This window comes from Protomyctophum parallelum (assembly GCF_964188405.1).
Source record: "Protomyctophum parallelum genome assembly, chromosome: 6".
Lineage (NCBI taxonomy): Eukaryota > Metazoa > Chordata > Actinopteri > Myctophiformes > Myctophidae > Protomyctophum > Protomyctophum parallelum.
Genome location: NC_139701.1, coordinates 10,610,255 through 10,634,070, shown reverse-complemented (window position 1 = coordinate 10,634,070; position 23,816 = coordinate 10,610,255). Strand labels below are relative to the sequence as shown.

Genomic DNA, 23,816 nt, shown 5'->3' with positions numbered 1-23,816 from the left:
ATACACAGGAGCATTACCTTTAATCCTCCCAACACTAAAACATATCGTCATTACGTCACCATCGAAAACCAATTACACTCTGGCATTGGGTCCTCATATGAGTACTTTTACTTTTACTACTTTAAGTACATTTTGATGCTGATGCTTTTGTACATTTTCAATTCTGTACTTTTACTTGTAACGAAGTACTTCTAAATTGCAGTATTGGTACTTTTACTTAAGTAAAACAATTGAGTCCTTTTCCCACCATGCACTGCATTTGCAGCAGCAGTCATTGTGTGGTTTATTGGTGCTCTTGTTGTTGTCCCTCATGGAATCCCTCGTATGCCTGCCTGGGTCGAGTGGAACGATGTGCCCGGAGCCTATATGAAATAATATACCACTGGATGTTGTGTTGGATCACAATGCTTTAATTGTCTTTGTTCGTATGACCATTGTTTGATGTCTCACATGTCAGACAACACGAGACCTCATTCACTCAAACTCCCTGTTTCTGAACTCTGCATACAATGAGAATGTATAAAAAAAGACACACACACACACACACACGCGCGCACACACACGCTCACACACACTGTCACACATTGTCATTCATACAATGGCCCGCAGATTTGTCAACTGTGTTTTGGGACCTACTTCCTGCCAGAGCATAAACACTACAATATTCCCAGAGTGAAGGTGTCACGTGTGTGCATGCGTGTGTGCATGCACGTGTGTGCGTGCGTGTTGATATGAGAGTGTGTCTGCGGGTGTGTTGACAGACCATTCCGTCTCTGTTGTGACATTGCACAAAGCATTCACCCACTAAGAGCAGAATGGAAGTGACATGAGATGGACTTTGTTTTAAACGAAGGTACAGGGAAAGAAGAGAGGAGAGGAGTGGGTAAGAAGGAACATTGGATGGAACAGTGGAGAGGAATTGGTGGAGAGATAATACAAACTAGAAAAAGTGCCCTTCTGGGCACAGGTCTCCACCAGGATAGGAATGTAGGACATTGCAGCTTGCCTTCATCTGGTGGTTGGATAAAAGGGCAACAAAAGTAAACTAGGGAGTTGGCATACAAAGTTATCCACAGATCCGTGCAGTTAGAGGTAAAAACACTTTTCGGCCAGTTATAGCGCCACCTTGAGGCTGAGTTGAAATTGTTCATGTGGCATTTCTTCCTCGGCCTAGTGGGAATGTGCATGCACAATTTCACGGAAATCACGCGATGTGTTGCAGCATTTTGTTTGAAACTGAGCACTCCTGTGAACTTTGGAAGCCAATCTTAACCAATCAGGATGGAGTCTGAGAAATCTGAAAGACCCGTTTCGTTGAATGGGAGACTGTGTACCAATTTGCGCGATGTTTGGACAAAATCTGTAGGTGTACTGTGAAAAAACTTGTTTTGCACAAAGCGGCCTCCTGGTGGCGCTATAACAGGCCGTTCTGGAAAGTTTGGGGCAGAGGTTCATCGTTGGCATCCAGGGAGTGTGTGTGCAAAATTTGGCATCGACCGGGTTAACGGTGGCCGAGATTAGCTGCTCACGGACACACACACGGACGGACACACGGACACACGGACGGACGGACGGAGTGCAAAACATACTCTCCCCCCATGCCTTCGCCCTGGTGGAGACAAAAATTAGCAGAGAAGGAAGAGGAAGGATGGGGATAGGAGAGAGTGCAGACGAGATGGGGAGATGGGAAGGGACAGCAAGAGAGGACAAGAGATGTCAACAGGATAAAAGGGAGACGAGGATGCATAATGCAAGGAGAAAAGAGGGGCGGATGGAGGAGGAGGAGATGGAGGTGAAGAGAAGGAAGGAGGGAGAGTAGCCCTGTCTGACACCCAGAAGCCTCATATGGTTGTCTTGGTCAAAGAGAGGATACCCCTTCGGATGAGCGGTGTAGGTGTTTGCTTTCCCATGCGGGAGTCCCTGCCATCCGGTGCATGGTGACTTTGGGGGATCGGGTTTCCTGGTAGGGGGAGGTCACACGGTTCAGTGGTTGATGTTTTATATCCCAAGCTGGAGACCAGAACATACTCACAGCTGTGCAATATTGGAAGTAGAAGTGTGAAAATGTGACTTTATTTATTTTTATATAATACATTATATTCATTTCGCATTTCACATGCACGCACGCAGGCACGCACGCAGGTACGCACCTACGCACGCACGCACACGGACACACACGGACACACACGGACACACATACACATTAGTTTCTACATTCTCTCACTATCCCCTCCTACCATGGCTCCTGATTGGCTGATAGAGCTCCTCATGGCAGAGCAGAGGGGTGTTTCACTACAGCTGGAGCTGGAAAAACTGACCACAGATGCACGCACACACACGCACGAACGCATGCATGCACGCACGCACGCACGCACGCATGCACGCACGCTGAATCTCTGCCTCAGCTGTATGCATGTGTTTGTGTTGTGACACTGAGCAAGGAAACTATGAGAAAAAAGTCTGCCTGCCTCTGAGAAACTTTGTGTGTGTATGAGTGTGAGAAACTTACGTGTTTGTGCATGTGCATGTGTGCGTGTGCGTGTGCGTGTGCGTGGGAGGAGGGTGAAGGAGACAGAGAGAAAAGCCATAGTCTTGTGCTCTCCTTCTATGGAGACGTGTTAATGATGAAGCATCTGTTCTGGACAGAGTGGTTCTACTGGTGGACGCTTGTTGTTCCTTATTGGTCTGGATGGATGTGAGGCCATTTCATCTGGATTACACTTTCTCCTTGTCTTTCTGTGCCGTGCGTTCGTAGCGGAGAGGACTTAGGATGAAGGGAGTCAAGCATGTCATAGGTAACACACCTACACACATGCACGCACGCACACACACACACACCTACACACACACACACACACACACACACACACACACACACACACACACACACACACACACTCAAATATCTGTAGTGTAAACATTGCGGACGCAGTGACTTTACGGAAGCATGGGTCATTCCTCTGTGTCCTCTCTCCCCAGCAGCGGAATACGTAGGATTAGGTAGGTGCCAAACTTTTGAGGAGAATATAATAAGGGACAGACCGTACGAAGTGCACAAACTGAAGGAAAGGTACGAGAACATGTCGTGTCACACCATTTAGTTCTACAGTTCGTATCCACACAGTTGTCATTTCCAGTGTCATTCCACAAGGTGTATAGCTCACTTTGGAGCCATCGGACCACATCCACACACCGTCCTGTTGAGCATCACTCAGTCCAATCCAGGTGTGTCCCTGATATGGGCCAAAGTTCAGGATCAGGCTTCGAACAAAGTTGTGCTCCTCAGCGCTGTGGATGGACACTATAGGTTGGCATCTTGAGACAAACAGTTCTGCTCTGCTGTGGCAAAGCCAGAGGTGGTGTCTCTGTCCCTGGATCTTATGATTGGTGTCTCCTTGAAGGGTGTGTGTGTGTCTGTGTAACTAAGAAGACGTTTGGCTGCCTGGCTTTGTATCTGCTGCCCATGAGGGTGTCTTTACACAGCTGGCATATCATCTGATTGGTCATGATGCACTAACAGCTGTGGCGTTCACGCGTTCATTTTGTCACACGCACGCACAAACTCGTGCACGTGCACAGCCACACACACACACACACACACACACACACACACACACACACACACACATAGGGAAACTGCACTGTGGCTGATAAGAAGGCCCTACAGCAGGGTTCCCCAATAGGCGGCCCGCGGGCCATTTGCGGTGACAGTTACGGGTTGTACAATGCCCCCCCTGTAGCAGCGCCACTGCTTACTACCTGTTCTCCATCCTCTTACAGGGCTCTTTGTAGTAGGAGTAACTGTAAAGGTTATGCACCGAGCCCTGCTATTTACTCCTGTTGCTTCTACAGTTGACTTTATATCCACTATCCGCTGCTTCACACAAAATCACTCTTTATAGCAGTGGGTGGCTCTCAAAGACGCACGCTAAGGGTACACAATCGTACTTGTGTCTCTCTGATAGTTTCTTTTTCTTCTCTCTCTGTGTGAAACAAAACACTCCTCCATTGTCCCTCTGACTTTGGACGCACGCACGCATGCACGCATGCACGCACACACACACACACACACACACACACACACAGACACACACACACACACACACACACACACACACACACACACACACACACACACACACACACACACACACACACACACACACACAGGTTTGTTGTTGTCAGCCACTCTGCTGCCAGGCTACCGTAGACATGTTTCCATTTCCCCGCTCTTCCATTACAACGTACTGTATCACTAGCTGTGACTTATTCCACCAAGCATTTCCTCTCACTCTTAAAGAGCTGCGGTCGGTTGAGACCTTGCAGTTTATTTGTTAGCAGCACATGTGGAAACGGGACAGAGGACATCATTGTGGACACGGCCAGTCCTTAGATGTTCGCCCGTGGTTTTATGTTCCGAGGAGACTTGAAGCAGTTCCAGGTATGGTTGAATGTACAGTAGAAGGTGTTCCTGGTATGGGAAGCCGTTTATATGGCAAGCCGTTTAGGCCAGAAATGCATAGTCAACTCGCACATACATGCATACTTCACTTGCACATACATACATACATACATATACTTCATTCGCACATATATAAATACTTCACTGTATAATATGCATGTATGTGCAAGTGAAGTACCAATAATGTATAATATATGCAAGAGAAGTATACATGCATGTGCGAGTTGACTATGCATTTCTGGCCTAAACGGCTTCCCTTATCTGGGCGCTGTTGCTATATGAAATAACTGGTGGGGTTTAGTTGGATGATATGGCATGCTGGATTGTCATTGTGTTGTGTTCTTCATTCAGATGAAAAGTGTCAGGGTAGAACTAACCATATAACAGTCTGAGATCTATTGAGGAGGGATTTGCTCTGTTGTTTAGTTGTTGCGTCCACTGCAATACCAGAAACTGGTTTGTGTGTTTCTTAATGCCATGCTCAAGTGCTTGCCATTGGTAATCAATGTCAAACAGACAGACACAGACATAGGCCCACCGAAATTCACAAAAACGCACGCACGCACGCATGCACGCACGCACGCACGCACGCACGCACGCACGCACGCACACACACACACACACACACACACACACACACACACACACACACACACACACACACACACACACACACACACACACACACACACACACACACACACCAATAACTGAGGTATCTTGTAACACTGGTTGAAGAGGTCGACCCTCCAGTATTTAGAATTGGCTTCTTCATCAGTAGTGTGACCATCTATCATTCAGTCAGACAGACAGGGTTGAGATTTCAAGTCCCTGAGGAGGATCGCTGACACATCAGTACCAGAAGACATGCGGCGTCAGTCAGGTCAAAGTGTAGGACTGGGACAATAATGGACAATGTTATTAGGTCGCTGATTCTTTACTTCCCAAGGTTAGGGATTTAATGGATTGAGAATATCTAATGCCAGATGCATTAATATACCTCTTAGGTTCAAGCAGCTGGTTGTCTTTATTTGTCTCCCTAAGGAGATTTTTTTCTTGGCGACAAATCACATATACATATTCACAGAAGGAAAAGAAAAACACCATGAAACACACCAACATAAAAGAACTGAGATATTGCACACATTCCATTCCCTTGATAAAGTGCAACTAGTCAATAAAGTGCATCTAGTCAGTTATGGTTGCTGCCATTCTGCAACCTCTGATTGACCTCTGCTTAATACGCGCATTTAGAGCAAAGTGTATACTTGTCCTAACCCTAACCCTAAGTGTATACTTGTATAATCCTATACGAGAGAGAGAGAGAGAGAGAGAGAGAGAGAGAGAGAACCCTCTCTATGTTACTGTAGCAACATGAACCTCTGCCACCTGGCACTACTTGGCAGAGAACCAACCATTTGTGTTTTGCAGCACAGCTGAGCTCAATCCAGGTAGGAATCTAACAAGAGGTAATAATCCACAGATTCCGTGAGCCCTGCAGTGCACTTCAGTGGATGGTAAATGACCTAGAATTATATTTATAGCTTTGTTTTTCCCAAAGCGCTTTACGATGAGGTAATCCTGCAAAGCATATTTGGGTATTTTATGCTTAGTTGCACACGGCGGCGCTGCGCACTGAAGATATATATATATATTTTTATTTTACAAGGTCACAATGTGTCACATTATGCTTGTAGATCGGATATTTTCAGTGTGCAACACGGAGCACATCCAAGTACTGTACAGATGCAGTGTTAGGGCGGTTCAGTTGCCTGGCTCAAGGACACTTAAAACCCTTCAACCCCTTTTGGTGTTTTAAGCATTATGTTATACTTTTAGCTATCGAAAAATAGCAGATCTACAAGCTCATAGCGTGGCACCGAGTGGCGCGCTACGAGTTTGTAGATCTGCTATTTTTTTTTAAATCGTGAAAATGTGGCGCAAATCTTTGAATCTATATATTATTTCAGAGCGACCGTTTTTAACTCAAATCTTTGTTTCTGGTGAGGTCCCTGGAACAACATGTTTTGAGATGGGGGTCGGCGGCCAATTACATATAATCTTGGGGGTTGTGGGAAGGAGGATGACTGAGTTAAGCAGTCACACCTGGCCTGAGTTAAACTAGAACTGGACTCAGAGCTGGGTGTGGCTGCACACCTGTTGTGCATGGACTTGCTGCGCGGCGACGCCTGGAAAATAGACCTGGTTCTATTGGCGCGTCAGGCGAGGCGCCAGCGCGTGTCGGACGCCGCCGGTGTGCGATAGCTTCATTGAAAATAACGGAGGCGGCTGTTTTGACGTGCTGCGTTCGCAGACGGTGTGGGAGGCCCTTGAGTCATCCTCCTTCCCACAGGGGTCCTTGACATGAAAATGTTTGAGAACCACTGACATAAAAACATTGGTCAGGATTTAGAAGGCATTTGTAGAATCGTCATCAGGTCTAAATGGGTTAACCGGGAGAGGATCCGGCCAGCGATCAACTCCTGAGTAGTGTTGATTTATAAACTAACCATTATATAATTAAACCATTATTTATTCTGCATTTGAGTCACAGACCACCGTTTGATGAGATTTAGCCTCTCAGACCCCAAAACTAAAGAATATTTTGTCATTTGATATGATTTTGTCGGTCCGCGCCGCCCGTCAACGTGTTTCCATTGAGAAGCCTCCGGTGACGCCCATATATAGTCCTTCCTGGATCTCAGGCCACAGCACCACAGCGGGCCATCGGGCCCCATGCGGCGTGTTCTAAACTAAAACACTGTGAACGTGGCCATACATTATGTCTGCACAGTGCACGTACCGCACCACACCTCTCTGCTTTGATGTCTCAACAATACAGAACATCCTCCCAGCTGGAGATACGGGGCTACAGTATGCAGGATCCTGTTGCATAACTTCTTCTTGTACTGTATATGGACGGGGTGTGTTCCTGCCTGGACATCAAATGGCCATATCCTTCTTCTTGTTGCATTGTGTGCGTCGTCGTCGTGTGTATAGTACATATATACCTGCTCTTTTATTTAATGTGCTGAACTTATTACAACCTGATGCTCCTGTGAGATATCTTCGCTTCTGTCAGGATAGAGATAAGCGCACTAACAACAGGCTCCTGGCGCAGCTTACGCTTCCGCTGTGTGTGTGTGTGTGTGTGTGTGTGTGTGTGTGTGTGTGTGTGTGTGTGTGTGTGTGTGTGTGTGTGTGTGTGTGTGTGTGTGTGTGTGCGTGTGCGTGTGTGTGTGTGTATGTGTGTGTGCGCATCTGTGCGCGGTGTGTGTACTGAGCAGTTCTTAGCTGAGTGTCCTGTCCAAATGCTGTAGTTGTACTTGGACTTGACTAATTTTTATATTGGATGTAATACAGCTCACACTATCAAGACTCACTCACACGCACGCACGCACGCACACATAATGGAGCATGCCATGATGAACATCATTGAAATGCACTACAGTATGAGATAAACCCTGATCGTTTATGCTTTTCCCAACATATTTCAGACCGAAGGGACAGGGGATACAATAAATAAAACTAAACCACAGATACAGATGCGTGTGTGCACTGTCAAAGACATACGGCATCAGACAGATAAGCTCGTCTGCAATCCGAGACCATATAGAGGCCCACCACACACATTCGATACTTCTATCTAAACTGTCTGGTAACGTGAGAGCAATGACGCAACGCAGTTGATGGGGAATATCTTACCTGTGTGAGGATGGCGGAAATGATTTGTTTTCATGGTATTGTGGCATTATGTGTGTCACTCACGTGGTCTAAAATGCTGTTTCAGAGGCCTTTCCTCCTTTCCCATGCCAGGGTGGCGGAAACAGTGCTATTATTGTGATGGTTTCTGTGTCAATACTATCCATGATAAGGCAGAGCAGAGTCAGCACGACTGGTCCTTGACCAAGGCAGCATTAAATACCTCTGTATTCTGGTTTGTCTGTCTCTCTCTCTCTCTCTCTCTCTCTCTCTCTCTCTCTCTCTCTCTCTCTCTCATCTGGTACTGTAGCTCGATCTATTCCTGCTCCTCTTATCTCTCTTTCACTCTCGCCACATGCTTTCTGTCTCTTTTCTTCTGTCTTTCTCTCTCCCTCTCTTCCTTCCGTCTTTGTCTATTTCTGCCCTGCCACCCCCCCCCCCCCCCCTTCTTCCCAGCAGGGCATCTTGTTCTCTTGGTAATGAGTTGTATAGTCTGTGTTGTTAATGGCCGTCTTTATTCTCAGACAAGAGCGGGGATTGTTCACTGTTGGTTACAGCTTCGGGGGCCATATCATTGACCCAATAATCATTAAAGCAGGGTAGGGCTTATTGAACACACACAGAACATGTCTCGGTCTATGGTTGCCCATACGTCAAAGGCCCCGTTGGAAAAGGGCAGAGAATATAGGGTGTACAGCCCATGACTGGTCCCACTGTGTACAAGGCAGTGTTTTCCTCAATGGCATCGCCTTCCCCTGAAGTGGTTCAGAACTTCAGACCATATTACACTAAAACTCTTTATTTCTAACACTGCTATATGGGAAGTCTTTCTGTGCTCGTTGGACTTTTAAGCCTGATTTATGGGCGCAGTACTCGTGTACAGTATGTGTGACATCATCACACATACTGTACAGTAGATGTCATAAACAGACACGTCCCGTGTGCTCACATTCCATCTATAGCCAAATTCCAATACCCCCAAATCTCTGCCAATCGCTAACTCACACTGGATCACTCCAGCATGGTCCAGGGACCCCCCTCCCAGAAGCAAAGATATGAGTAAAATACTTCACTGTGAAAGAACATAATATTCAAAGATTTGTGCCACATTGTCACGATTTTTCAAAAAATAGCAGATCTACAAGCTCGTAGGGTGGCACTCGATGCCGTGCTATGAGCTAAAAATATCTACTTTAGCTATTTTTCAATAGCTAAAGTATAACATAATGCTTAAAACACCAAAAGGGGTTCCCGATTTCCCACCCAGTTGTACAGACCAGGGTCCATTTGGTTCCAAACTATAATTTATCTGGGGACGCCCAGGAACTCCCTCAATGACCCCTAGGGGTCCCCGGACCCCACTTTGGGAACCACTGTCCTAAAGAGTCCGGCACCTATACTATACATCACACAGATATAAGAAGCCAAGCGACATGCCTTGCTTTCCTTTTGTTTGTCTTTGGTGGAGTTCAACATTGGTGAAGTTTGACTGGGCATCAACCAATAGGAAGGAGGTGTTACGTTGACACCACTTGGCAGGCTTTTCGCCTGTAGTTTTCCTTCAGTGAGCCAACCTGGCATGCACTGCACACAAACCCGCAAGGCAACATGGGTAATTGGCGCATTCGACACACCTCAGCATGCTTTGGCTATGTTCCCATTCTTGGGGCACAAATAACTGTATGTGTGACCGACCGTGACCAAAAATAGCAGATCTATAAGCTCACAATGCACCGTGATTAAGCTATGCGTCCAACAGACTCTTTTGGACTCAGGGTACTACTGTAGATCTTCCACTTTGACTATATTCAAGCAGCATGTAAGTAACAGTAATATTCAAGGAGAATTACTGTGATACGATGCAAGGAGGTAGTAGGTATGCTGACTGGTGCTTAGCTTGGCATTTTCAGCACATAGAAGACCCTTACAGGGTAAACACAGGTGAAGGTAAGAACATAAAATGTGGGTGTGTGAGTGTTTCTGTGGGCCAGCTCCTGGACAGCTCCTGCTCCAGTAGTGGGTTAGAGGAGCGCCATTGTTGCCGAAAGGTTGCCGGTTCGATTCCCCAGACGGGCAGGAAAAATCTGGGTCGGGAAGTGATTGGTCATCACTCACCCAACACCGCTGAAGTGCCCTTGAGCAAGGCACTGCTCAAGGGCTGCTTGAGCTCCAGTGGAGCTGCTTAGTGACCAACAGTATAAGACTGAGGTTGTACTGGTCAGCTCCCAGCTCCCGTGTATGTTTCTATGTGCAGGGCGTTGCTGAAAATGAGCACTTGTGCTCAGCTACTACCCTGGGTAAATAAAGGAGAAAAAAAACGGGAAAAAAACATGCAATAAAAGAGGGTGCTGTTTTTCCTTTATTTCTTTGGACGATGGGTTCTCAGATTGACTTCATGCTGACACACAGAAACACCTAAATGAAACATAACCCGCAATTAACCTTACTAGACCTCCAGCTGTGTTTATCTGTCAAAATGGCTGCTGTGAATTACCCATAATGCTTTGATTGATATTCCTTTAGTGGTGTGAGTGAACAGTAGGCCAGTCAATCTAGGATTTGACCCAAAATAAATTGCAATAGTAATCATTCAAGGTTTTTTTTATGATCCTTAGGGTCATCCAAATAACATAGTTTAATTAGTTTTGCACAACAAACACTCCTTGGGCTAAAAAACGTCCATAGCCGTCTTCACAAATGTGATGAGGTGCACTTGTGCAAGTGGCTATGGCCGTTTTTTACCCCAAGGAGTGTTCTTCGTGTAAAACTAACGCTTGGAATGGATTCAGAATCATGAATATATAACCCCTAATTTGACATGTCACATGATATTATTGGTTTCCAATGGTACCCAAACGTTCAACCCCTGAATTTACCATGATACAAAATGTATATAATAATCAAATTTTAATATGTTATTTGGATGACCCAAAGGATCATAAAAAACGATTAATATTGCAATCTATTTCGGGTCACGCCCCTTTTTTTTATCTTAGATTGACTGGCCTACAGCATGTTTCTGTAGTCTGTGTGGAAGTCCTAGTCAACCATGTGTACTTTGGGTGAAACACTGAGTCAGTCTTCAAACACTTGGTTCATGCTTTTCTCTGGCCTCAGTCAGTCGGTCTACGACGTCCATCTACATCTAGCCAGCCGTGCTCTGTTCTTGTGCTAAGTGGATTATGCAGCCAGCAGGACATGATATAACGTGTTGTGTCCATCTGCGTGTTGTGTGCCTCCTCTCAGACGTACGTGTGTGCGTGTGTGTGTGTGTGTGTGTGTGTGTGTGTGTGTGTGTGTGTGTGTGTGTGTGTGTGTGTGTGTGTGTGTGTGTGTGTGTGCGTGTGTGCGTGTGTGTGTGTCTGCCTGTGTCTTCTTAACGCGTTCTCCTTTGTCTCCTGTCTTAGATGAGATTATGCAGCAGGAGATCAGGCCCCTGCTGGCGGTCGACATCATAGAGCAACTGCATCGCCAGTTTGCCATGCTCTCAGGTACGTAAACACTAAACACACAGCCAGTTGTACTGGTATTAATAAGTCACATACTCGTGCTCATGTCAACATAGGTGTACACAGGTACACGGACATTGCTGGTTGTAGGAGTGGTTGCACCACTAAAAAAAAACATGTTTCTATGTCGGTGGTTCTCACACTATTTCATGTCAAGGACCCCAAAAATTATATGTAATTGGCAGCCGACCCCCATCTGAAAATATGTTGTTCCAGGAAACCCTCAGAAGCAAAGATTTGAGTTAAAAAACGTTTGCTCTGAAAGAATATATATTTCAAAGATTTGCGCCACATTTTCAGGATTTTTCAAAAATAGCAGATCTACACGCTCATAAGCTCATAGTGCGCCACTCATAGTGCCGAGCTATGAGCTTGTGGATCTGCTATTCTTCACTAGCTAAAGTATAACATAATGCTTAAAACACCAAAAGGGGTTCCCGTCCTGAATGGGTTAATACTATACATTATTCACATTATTTTTGTATAACAATAACCGGTTTTAGTGTTGATGTTAAACACACTTTTTACATTTTATATAATTCATATCCGAGTAGAACAGTTTTATACCTTGCATGAATGTAAAGGGAGGAGAGACATAGAATGGAATGTACACAAATTCTTTGCCCACACAGAATACAGATTGACACTTTGTAATAGTTAAAAATGTGTCAGCAAGATGACTTTTGGCATTTTTTTTATAAATTGCACTCCATACCATCTGGGACTCCAGTCAACAAAGCATTTAGGCCAGGTATACAGTGGTTAAAGGTATCGAGTATCGAGCAGAGACAAAAGAGGCAACTTCTATACCTGCAGTTTAACCGTGACTTTTATGAGACGGTGCTGTCTGTGTATTTCACGACTGCAACGGAGGAACGGGATATGAGCAACACGGCTCTTCTTTCTTCTTATTAATACTAAGAGATATCACACAATGATGTGACCTACTGTAGAATAGATAAGCCAATTATGAGGAAATGTGTCATTGTCATTGTCATTGTCATTGGAAATGTGTCATTGAGAGTTCCCCGCTTACAGTAACAGCAGAACTTAGCACAGACGTGCGTGCGTGCGTGCGTGCGTGCGTGCGTGCGTGCGTGCGTGCGTGCGTGCGTGTGTGCGTGCGTGCGTGCATGCGTACACATCTACTGTACTTAGCGGTAACGCGCTGCATTAATCATCATGATGTAATTTCTAATCAGACGAGGTGTTTCCTGGCAGACTGGTAGATAATGAATCCCACGTCACCTCAGAGTCACTGCTGGGCTTTTACTCTGACATCAAATAATGCTATTGTTCAGCTGCTAATCGACAGTTTTGTTTGCAATCGTTGCTCATAAAATGCCTCTGATCAGATTATCGCCGGGTCAATTTCCATGAGAAAACCAGCAGTGCTGTATGTCCGTATCTGGAGTCTACTTCTTTAAGGTCTCGTCTCAATCTCTCTTTCAGCATTCTTACCGGGTGCACGGTCGGTCGGGACAGTAACTTTACATTAAGTCTCTAAAAATAGAATGCCAGCACTCACATCGCTTTTTATTCATGACATAGTTGGCAACTTGGCATGGTGGAGCAGACAGCTCAACGGACGTGTTTCTGTGTTTAGGCAGTCTTCAGCGCTGTATGCTGCGTAGGCCTACAACGGAAGTGTCACGTGTATAGTGTCCGTAAGACACCTTCCCCTGTCCGTGTAGATACAAATAACTAATAAAAAATAATATAAGAGTCCTTAAAATGCACGACACGTACTGTAATATCAGTATCAGAGTCCTTATAAGGGTATATAAGCCAATATAAGGGTACAGATACTAGTCTGTAGTAGACAAACATTAAATCAATCACTATGCGAAATGGGCACCTCTGGCTGAGTCCTTACAGCAGGAAATGCTTATCCAACATCCATTCATAATCATATGAATGCATTATTGTATGAATCATTTGTTTTCAGCCAGTCAGCAATGAGGAGGTATTGGTATAATAAACAAATATCGATATCCAAATGAAATCATCATTTTGTCAGATTAAGCTCAACCGAAATTGTATATACTGTTTTTTCTTTCTTTTTCTTCTACTGGACGATGACAGTCAGACATACTGGTAGTTGAGTTGAAAATGCCAGTGGCATGCTGACAGACAGTCCCTTCAGCTGTTCCAGATGTGTCGTGGCAGTGTGGCATGCTACAGTATATGGCAGCGGTGGAGTCTATTCTCAAGGGATTCCTGTCATTCCATTCTTCCAGTGTTTAAACCACAGAAAATCTGACCGTTCTCACACTGGCAAAATATAACTATAAGCACCCCAGAAACCCTTGTCTCAGCAAGGCTGGCCTCTAAAAAAAGTTATAAAAGTTTTACTGTGGGGAAAAGAAAAAAAGCCTGTGTGGGTGAAGTTGTTCTCACTGAGATGTGGGTCTATGTCAGCCTGGATATTTCTGTATTTGTATTTTCTTCATACGACATAAAGCCTGATGTATTCTGTGCAGAAAAAAGCAGGTCTTCAAGCTGTTATTTTCAGCATGCGACACTGACGTCGTAGGTACGATTGATTGATTGATTGATTGATTTATCCTTTATTAACTTGCTTATTAACAGTACAGGTAGACAGTACAGTCAATCAAAGGTTATGCTAAAATAATAACACAGAAAGGCCCAGCTAGGGGCTTGTTTCCATTGTGGTTCTTTGTATTGACGACGTCTAAATTAGAGTCTGTGACATTCTAACTGTTTTGTTTGGATCCACCCCCTTATTCATGACAAACTGCAAATTACTGTCTGGTCCTCCTTATATCAAAATAACGTGACAGCTTTAAATTCTCTCGTGGAGAATTTAATTTGCGTCTGATTATTTATTATTCTTCCATACCTTTTGTTTATTGCACTGCAGTCTTCATATTGTTCCAGTGATGTTGGTCTAATAATGCACCAGCTCTCCATGTGGGACGGATTAGAGTCACATTACAGTGACATATGGACCAGTCAGCTCGTTCTTACATGTATAGGTCAATATGACACATATGTGGGACGTGCACACATAGACATCAAAGGGGGCTTCAAGCCCCTGCCCTTTTACCCGTCTGTAAAACAACTGCCCTCTCCAGACCATAAATGCAGCATTCAGGCTATGGTGAAAGAAAAGCACAGGTATGCCATGCCTGAGGGCAGCATTCAGGAGATTTCTTTTTTTTTTAACACAGTATTTTGCGTTGAACAAATTTGTTTAGAGATCCATGTCATTACACCGCATCTCCAGTAGCTAAAGAGTGCTTGGTTTGCGCCCGAAAATAGCTGATCTACAAGCTCTCAACGCGTCGCAGCGCCTATAGACCGATTCCGTAGCGGGTCTCATGGTCGCAGCCTACGTATTTCCTGTAGGCGGACTCGATGTAGCTGCGGGGGTAAAACCCTCACCAGGCGCACCTCTTCCACTACAGTGAACGGCAGAGTGACTGATGTTAGTTTGCCTCAAACTTTACTCCTTTACCTGCTTTTTTACTAACACTAACATTACAAAGATGCCCAGAACATCGAGATGAACCTGTGTAGTTTATGGCTGCTCCAACAGTAGTGGCAACATAAAAATAAAATAAAAACGGAATGTCTAATATCCACCGCGATGGCGGAGACCAGAGCCATTGAGTAATGGTTGAGACGAAGCAGTGAAAGATACATAACACCAGTCTTACCCAATACCAAATATTTCTGTTTTATTAACACAAGGCTGCTGTACTTTATACCTCATACTTTAAATGCTTAGTATGAGGTATAAAATACAGCAGCCTTGTGTTCATAAAACAGAAAGATTGGGTATTGGGTAAGACTGAAATTATGTATCTTTCAGGACCCTTCACTGCTTTGTCTCAACCATTACTCAATGGCTCTGGTCTCAGCCACCACGGTGGATATTTTGACATTCCGTTTTTTTATTTTTTTTATGTTGCCACTACTGTTGGATTAGCCATAAACTACACAGGTTCATCTCGATGTTCTGGGCATCTTTGTAATGTTAGTGTTAGTAAAAAAGCAGGTAAAGGAGTAAAGTTTGAGGCAAACTAACATCAGTCACTCTGCCGTTCACTGTAGTGGAAGAGGTGCGCCTGGTGAGGGTTTTACCCCCGCAGCTACGTCGAGTCCGCCTACAGGAAATACGTAGGCTGCGACCATGAAATCGCTACGGAATCGGTCTATACATGCAACATGTCTCAGTCAGGCAGCCACCCTTCCATTCACTGCAGCTACAGACTTTCTGCTTACAGTTGGAAGCCCAGCTGTGAGACGGGAGCTTGCATAGACCAGTGGTTTTCAACCCTTAGTTTTCGTATCAAGAGTCAAAGATCTATAAGGGTGGCCCAGGAGGTGGTGTAACCGTCTGGGCACCCGACTGGTAATCCAGTCGCAGTGTGCCGCGGGTTCAACTCCCAAGCCCGACACGGCCTTTACTGCATGTCTTCCCCCCATCTCTCTCCCGTTTCCTGTCAGCCTACTGTCTGTCCCTTCAAAAAATCAATAAAAGGCGTAAGCCGCAAAAAATATCTTAATTTATTTTTTAGAAGATCTATAAGGGTCCATTTGGTGTTTTAAGCATTATGTCTATGTACTATTGAAAAATCGTGAAAATGTGGTGCAAATCTTTGAATATATGTTCTTTCAGAGCGAATGTTTTTAACTCAACTCTTCGCTTCTGAGGGGTTACTGGAATAACATATTTTCAGATGGGGGTCGTGGCCAATTACATATAGTTTTTGGGTTTAGAAACACAGATATTTCAGAAAACTGTCATTTTTTTAATTTCGGTCAGGCCTAAATGAGTTTGTGCAGGCCTACACTGTGTCAGTGTGTACAACAAGCCTGTTACAATTATTATGACACATAATCGCCTAATCGCAATTATTTGAGATAATCACAATTATCTTTGCATAACCGTCCATCGATTTGATTGAGGAAACATAAACACAAATAAATATGAAAGCAAGTTACCTCAAAACAGCCTTTGGAGCATTCTATATTTAACCCAAGGCTGCCATCTAGTGGATGTTTTTGGGAAGGAAGGGTAGAGCAAAAATCATTGTAACTGTTTTGTATGTGACAGAGAAATGAGCACTGGGTTTCAACCGTTTGTCATTAGGCAAGATTAGCATCATATATACTGTAATTTTGCATTATATAAAGTAGGGTGGGTTAAGTCACTTGGTCTAATTCAACCAATATGCTGTAGTAGATCTTCGTAACCCATATGACAACCTAAGTAACGGAAAAGTTAACCTAAGCGGAAAGTAATTTAAATGGAAATGAAACTAGATGAGATGAAGTCCTTCTCAAAATCTGGATTGCAGATTATCTAATCTAGTGCTTTTCTGGATCCACTGAAAACTCCCCATAGATATTTACAAAAATATTATCAATCAAGACTCTAGAATCCAGCCATCCAGGATCCTGGTGAATCTAAAACCTTTGATTCTGTGATTTTTTTTAAATAAATTTGAATATTTAATGTTATGAATTATATGATAGTACACTAGCCTACATTTAATAAATACCCTTTGTTTAGCGTTTTTTCATTTTCCCAGAGAATCAAAGGCTTAAAATAAATGATATAAATGTTTTTTGTAAATCTCTATGGGAAAAATGAATGGTCGATTTTTCAGTGGGTCCACTTCTACAGTATGCTCTATACCCTCCTGCAGATACCTTGCTCACTCTCAATATACTTAAGTTATTTTAACACATTTTAGGTCTGACATCAAAATAAAAATAAAATTCTTCTAAATCATGACGGTTCAGTTGTCTGAAACACCTATGTTTCTATGTCAGTGGTTCTCAATATTTCATGTCAAGGACCCCAAACATTATATGTAATTTGGCCGCCGACCCCCATCTGAAAATATGTTATTCCAGGAAGGGGAACCCCTCAGAAGCAAAGATATGAGTTAAAAACGTTCGCTCTGAAAGAAAAGGGGTTCCCACCCAGAATGGGTTAAGAATGACACTTTGCAAGAAGAACAGTACATTTCAAGGATTGTAGACATAAGTGTACAGTATATGCCCTCCGTGTGTGTGTTGCAGGAGGGCGAGGAAAAGATGGCGCTCCGATCATCACCTTTCCTGAGTATTCAGGCTTCAGCGACCTGCCCGACGAGGACTTCCTTAACGTGGTCACCTACCTGACCAGCATCCCCAGGTACACGCACGCACACACGCATGCACACTGACAGCAGTGAAGCGTTACAATGGAACACCGTACTGACCCACCCCATCTCAGTCAGACTTCAGCTTATATACATTTCCTACCCCCCCTCAGGGAGAAGGTGGGTCCTAACACATGTCACACAAGTCACAGGTCAAATGTCAGTGGGAACAGAAAACAGCTTCTCATGGCTTGGTTTATGACGTCCTTAAATATACAACTCAGGTATCCCACATTTCCTCGACCACACACACACACACACACACACACACACACACACACACACACACACACACGACTGAGGTGTGTTGTAACAGGGGTTGAAGAGGTCAGTTTAAACGTACTGACTCTGGTAGAAACCCGAGCCTCCGGTATTTAGAATTGGCTCCACCACTAGTGTGACCATCTATCATTCAGTCAGACAGACAGGGTTGAGATTTGAAGTCCCTGAGGAGGATCGCTGACACATCAGTAACAGAAGACTAAACATGACTTGCCTGTTGTCCCGACATGCGTCAGAGTCAGACAGAGTGTAGGAGTATAGGACGGGGACAATGGACCACAGGATCAGTGCAGAGAACTATAGCATAGCAAATATACCACAATGTAAAAAATACTGTATTAATGTCCACACACACAAGTAGTACAAGAATGCCTTGTGCAAAGGTCATAAACACCGCCAGTACAGTCAGATAATAGGAAAACAGCCAGTTACAAAGTGCCTGTAGATGGCAGAAACATTCATGTAACAAAACAGTTGACATACTTGTCAGACACAGCAGACATCAATCATGGATAATTAAAGGAAACAATGACTCCTCCAAATTGAGTAGCTCTTATAAGCTGACCTGAAAATGGATGATATATCTTTTGATATCAAGTCCACTATTGTGTCATGCCTACCCTGTACAGTACCCTGTACATACATACATGGCACCCATTTAATATGTGGTTTCAGATATTTGTTCATGACCAGGCCTGGAAACCAGATGGAGATTAAGTTTAGATGGTAAAACCTTCAACCCCGCTTTCAAAGTATGGACAATAATGCACTCATACTATGGCAAAAATAAAAAGTAACACAGAGTGAGACACAGAATGGTCCGCGTCAGGGAGACACGCAGTCTTCCCTTTCAGTCTCAGCTCAGTCCATTGTTGCCGCTGCCTTTGTTGATGTGCCCATAGGAGGCGACCTTCCACACACACAGTCATAGTTGCTCCGACAGAGATGCGAGTGACTAATTCTCGTACCAGTTGCCTTGCACTCAACCCGTGGGTCGCGACCCCTCGGGGGGTCGCCAAATTATTTTGGGTGTCCCCAAATTATTTAAAAAAAATACTTTGGAAATTAAGAGTTTACATAGTATGTGGTGCATGCATAAACCTTCCTTAATGATTAATTTATTAACAGTACAGCCCAGGCCGTAGCGTAACGGTCTGGGCACCGGACTGGTAATCCAGTCGCAGTGTGCCGCGGGTTCGACTCCCGGACCCGACACGGCCTTTACTGCATGTCATCCCCCCCATCTCTCTCCCGTTTCCTGTCAGCCTACTGTCTGTCCCTTCAAAAATCAATAAAAAGGCGTAAGCCGCAAAAAAATATCTTAAAAAAAAAAAAAAACAGTACATTTCAAGCACAACTCAATACAAAACTGTTAACTGTGGATGACACCATAAATTATTACACTTGTTTACAATAGGGCCCACCATGTTCAATTCATCATAACAATTAGAGACGTACAAATATACTTAGTATACTTACAATTTTGAGGTATTTGCGCTTTACTTGAGTATTTCCAATTTCCAGTACTTTTACTTCTACTACATCTCGGAGCCAAAATTTTTACTTTTACGTCACTACAATTATTTGGCAATTTTGATTAGAAAACATACATTAACCACTTCAACCCTATACATTTCGGCCATTTGAAAATAGATTATTATATTTGATAGGCTATTTTCAATAGATATTCTACATATTTTGAATTTGTGAAAAACATTCTGCAATATGAATACTTTTACTTTTAGTACTTTAGGTACATTTTGATGCCGATACTTTTGTACTTTCAATGTTTCAATTCCGTACTTTTACTTGCAACGGAGTACTTCCAAATTGCAGTATTGGTACTTTTACTTTTACTAAATTGCAGTATTGGTACTTTTACTTGGATGTATCTGTATGTAATACTGTATCATTTCTCTAGCCTGGATGCAGCCAGCATCGGTTTCGTCATCATCATCGACCGACGGAGGGACAAATGGAGCGCGGTGAAGGCCTCTCTCTCCAGGATAGCTGTAAGTACTGCAGGCGACTATAGGTGTCACATGGACGGACCGCATCAGAGATGTGGGCCTCTATGGGGACCTATACCACGGGTCACGGACACAGTCAGAGAGAGCAGGATGAGGCTGGCAGGGCACTGCGTCAGGCACCCAGAACTAGAGGCAAAGTAAGTTGACTCTATGGGAGCCAACCCAGAGCAAAGCCAGGAGGGGAAAGAAGTGTACGACCTATATGTAGACGTGCTGCGGCACGACAGCTTGGCTGACAACACTGCAGAGCTCAAGAACCTGTTGCTGGATAGGAATTTGTGGAGGGCAACGATCCAGGAATCCTGAGTTGGTGTTGGCTAGACCTCACTCTCGCAGCAACTAACTAACTGCAGACGGCCCCAATGCAAATATAGCAAGCATTCTGGTTTATAGCCAACGGCGACATCAATCTGTCTGATGTGTACAAAACAAGTACACTATTGACAGATGTGGAACTTCAGTTTACCTGTAGGGGGGTTGCACCACCTCACACTAAGTTAGCCTAGTTAGGTATAGCTTAAATGGCTTTTTAGTCACGCACAAGTCTTGAGTTAAAAGCCATTTAAGCTATAACTAGGCTAAGTTTGAACTGAGGTGGTGCAACTGGCTCCTGCTAACCAAATAAAACAGTGACAGTCTAGACAGAAACAAATAAATGGTTCCAAACCAACGTGCCTCTAAGATTTTAACAATAATTTAACTATACAACAATGGCTGTATGATCTACCCTGGACTTTTTATATCACCAGGACTCCAGTAACAAAGCCTCTAACAGCATAGCTGCTAAAGAACAAATCTATATTTTTGTCTCTCACATGCTTTTGCCATTAAATGTATTTATTCTCATTATACAATCAATCACACAGGCTTAACAAACAAAACTTTCTTAAGTGTTATATTCAGTCTGGTGTGCAACGGACTTGAGAATGATTTGATACAGTAAAGTTTGTATTTATTTATTAAGATATTTTTGGGCCTTATTTTTGCCTTTATTGGTACGTAGGTATACAGTAGGTTGACAGGAAACGGGGAGAGAGACTGGGGGACTCGAACCTGCCGGATTACCAGCCTATGTAGGTGTCCGGACCGCTAGGCCGAACCGGGCCACAGTAACAAACATTGATTAATTTCTTCATAATAAGCAGACGTCCGACTCCTATCTGTATCAATCTGTATCATTCATTCCTGATACAATTTGGATTGTAAGGATAAACTTGTACTTAGGTGTGTTTAACACTAGAGGGCAGTACAAGTGAACGTAACACGCAGTTAGCACAATATGACCCTGAAATAGTCATTTTAAATTCCGGTCTGAACAATGGTCCCACTCAGTGTCATGTAATTAAATCAGGAACTAGGCCCAGTGTAATGATGTAAATGACGTGTGTGTGTGTGTGTGTGTGTGTGTGTGTGTGTGTGTGTGTGTGTGTGTGTGTGTGTGTGTGTGTGTGTGTGTGCACGTGTTCGTGTCCGTGTCCGTGTCCGTGTGTGTGTGTGTGTGTGTGTGTGTGTGTGTGTGTGTGTGTGTGTGTTTGTGCATGCCCCAGGGGGCGTTCCCAGGAAACCTGCAGTTGGTACTGGTTCTGAGGCCTTCCAGGTTCTTCCAGAGGGCACTGGCTGACATTGGCATTAAGCTCCACAGAGATGACTTTAAAATGAAGGTACCGGTAAGCATGCTTCATTACCACACGTCAAACCACACCTCTCATCTACAGCGGTATTTGCATGACAACATCATTCTGTCTGTCGGCCTGTCTGGGGCACGGTGGCGCGGTCGACAGCGTTGTCGCCTCACAGCTACATAGAAGTTCCTGGGTTTTATTTCTGCTGGGGACGCTGTGGGCGCTGGCGGGGGCGTGTTCTCTCCTCAGCATCATCAGTGCCCATACCCGAGGTGGGGTTGGCGAAAGGGCCTTTCTGTGTGTTTGCATGTTTTTGCATGTTCTCCTGTGTGCCCTTGGGTAGGTACCCTCACAAAAAAATCAGGCAGTAATCCTCGTCTCTATACTTTTATACTGCCTCCCCCTGGCCAGCCGGGGCACCTGATGGAGGGGAAAGGAACTGGTTGGAATGACGTGTTCCTTCCACGTGCTACGTGCTTACTGGGGAAACTCCCCGCTGTCAGGTGAAAAGAAGCGGCTTGAACTCCTCATGCATGGCAAGAAGCATGGCGGTCAGTCCGTTGTTCTCCCCAGGTTCGCAGAGGGATTGTAGTGCCGAGGATTACATTAGACAATTGACACTGTGTGAAGAAAATGGGTTACAAAAATCGTGGGATAAAAATGTAAAGGAAAAAAAAATCTGTCTGTGTCTGTAAAAGTCCATGACCATGACATCAGATCTACAAGCTCACAATGCATCGTAACCCATTAACATGCATTTAACAAGTCATTAGTAACTCATTAACTAACAGTTTGTGAATGATCTACTAACTAATTATAAGAGATAAGTTCTTCTTATTCTCAAAGTGTTACGGCTACATAGATTGCCTATTTTTGACAAACGTATTTTAGGTATAAAAGAGGGCCAAGCAGCTCGTTGAACGCTACTGTACATGCCATTGTGTAAACGATCCCAATATTCCACCTCCCTTGCCTTGTTTTCTACAAGCTCACCGTAGTAACATAACCTCGAGTCTAGTTCAAACCATGAGTGGAATTCCGCCTAGACGTCAGCAAGGCCATGCGGTCGCAACGGGTTCCTAACGCCAAATCAAATGGGTTCAGAGCTGAGCCCAGGGCTGGACTGGCCACAGGTCATACCGGGCATATTCCCGTTGGGCCGCGACAGGCCAATAGGCGGCAGGCCACCAGGAAAGGTCCGGGCGTGCTGCCATTCTGCCAGTGCCATCATGATAATTTCACTGTACCTGTATCAGTGAGTGACAAATAAACCCTCTACAACAGGGTTGTGTAGTTGTCTGTTGGTTTGTATCATTTATGTTGATCTGTAAAAGTGGTGGTATTAGGGCTCTTTTGTTTGTGTGTGCCTCGACAGAGCGGGCGGTAGAGTTTCTGCTATCTGCGCGCTGGTTGTGGTGGGCCGGTCTGGGCCAAATTCACACGAAAATGACCGGGCCGAATTTTTGTCCCAGTCCAGCCCTGGCTGAGCCAAGTCTCCTGAGGAGGCGTGTCTGAAGACTGTCCTGGACCGGGTATCCAGGCGTAAAAACGAATCCATTCTGGAAAGCTGACGTGGTTCCACGTATTGTCTATCTATGGCGAGGATCAGTGGTGTTCCTAGTAGGACCGAGGCGGGTCTTGAGAGATTGGGAGTTAAGCCTGTGACATTAAGGCAGTAGTTCTCCAAAGTTTTCATGTCAAGGATCCCCAAATTGAATTGTATTTGGCCTGCGGACCCCCATCTGAAAAGGTCTTGTGCATGCCCGGGACCCCCGGAAGATGAATAATTATTATTCATAAAAAAACACCTTAACGACGGCCGAACATCGAGGAAAGTTCAATCTTTTCACTGAAGTTTGCAGTGAGAAAAGCAGGAACGTACTGGAAGCTGTGAACTATAGTCGTAAAGGAGGCGTACGTGTTTTGGATATAGAAAGCGCTTGGAAGATCATTATCATATGATATAGGTGTCAAGCAGCTTGCTAAGTGCTGCATACATTAGTGCCATAAGCCATTGTGTAAATGAT

General features: G+C 44.4%; 1 protein-coding gene across 11 annotated transcripts in view; it reads left to right on the top strand.

Annotated features, from left to right (window-relative positions):
• Positions 1-23,816, top strand: part of mcf2l2 (MCF.2 cell line derived transforming sequence-like 2) — a gene marked incomplete at its 3' end in the record, with an annotated part of 133,596 nt that overhangs the window by 14,739 nt on the left and 95,041 nt on the right. For 8 of the 11 annotated variants that reach the window (XM_083767700.1, XM_083767690.1, XM_083767696.1 and 5 more), the window contains exons 1-5: positions 2,549-2,795; positions 11,572-11,655; positions 17,734-17,848; positions 20,059-20,149; positions 21,715-21,834. In XM_083767700.1, coding sequence (XP_083623826.1) covers positions 2,771-2,795; positions 11,572-11,655; positions 17,734-17,848; positions 20,059-20,149; positions 21,715-21,834 — 435 coding nt within the window. In that variant the 5' untranslated portion in view covers positions 2,549-2,770. Of the gene's footprint in view, positions 1-2,548; positions 2,796-11,571; positions 11,656-17,733; positions 17,849-20,058; positions 20,150-21,714; positions 21,835-23,816 lie in introns of those variants that run through there. The other 3 variants (XM_083767694.1, XM_083767692.1, XM_083767695.1) reach the window with 2 other exon arrangements.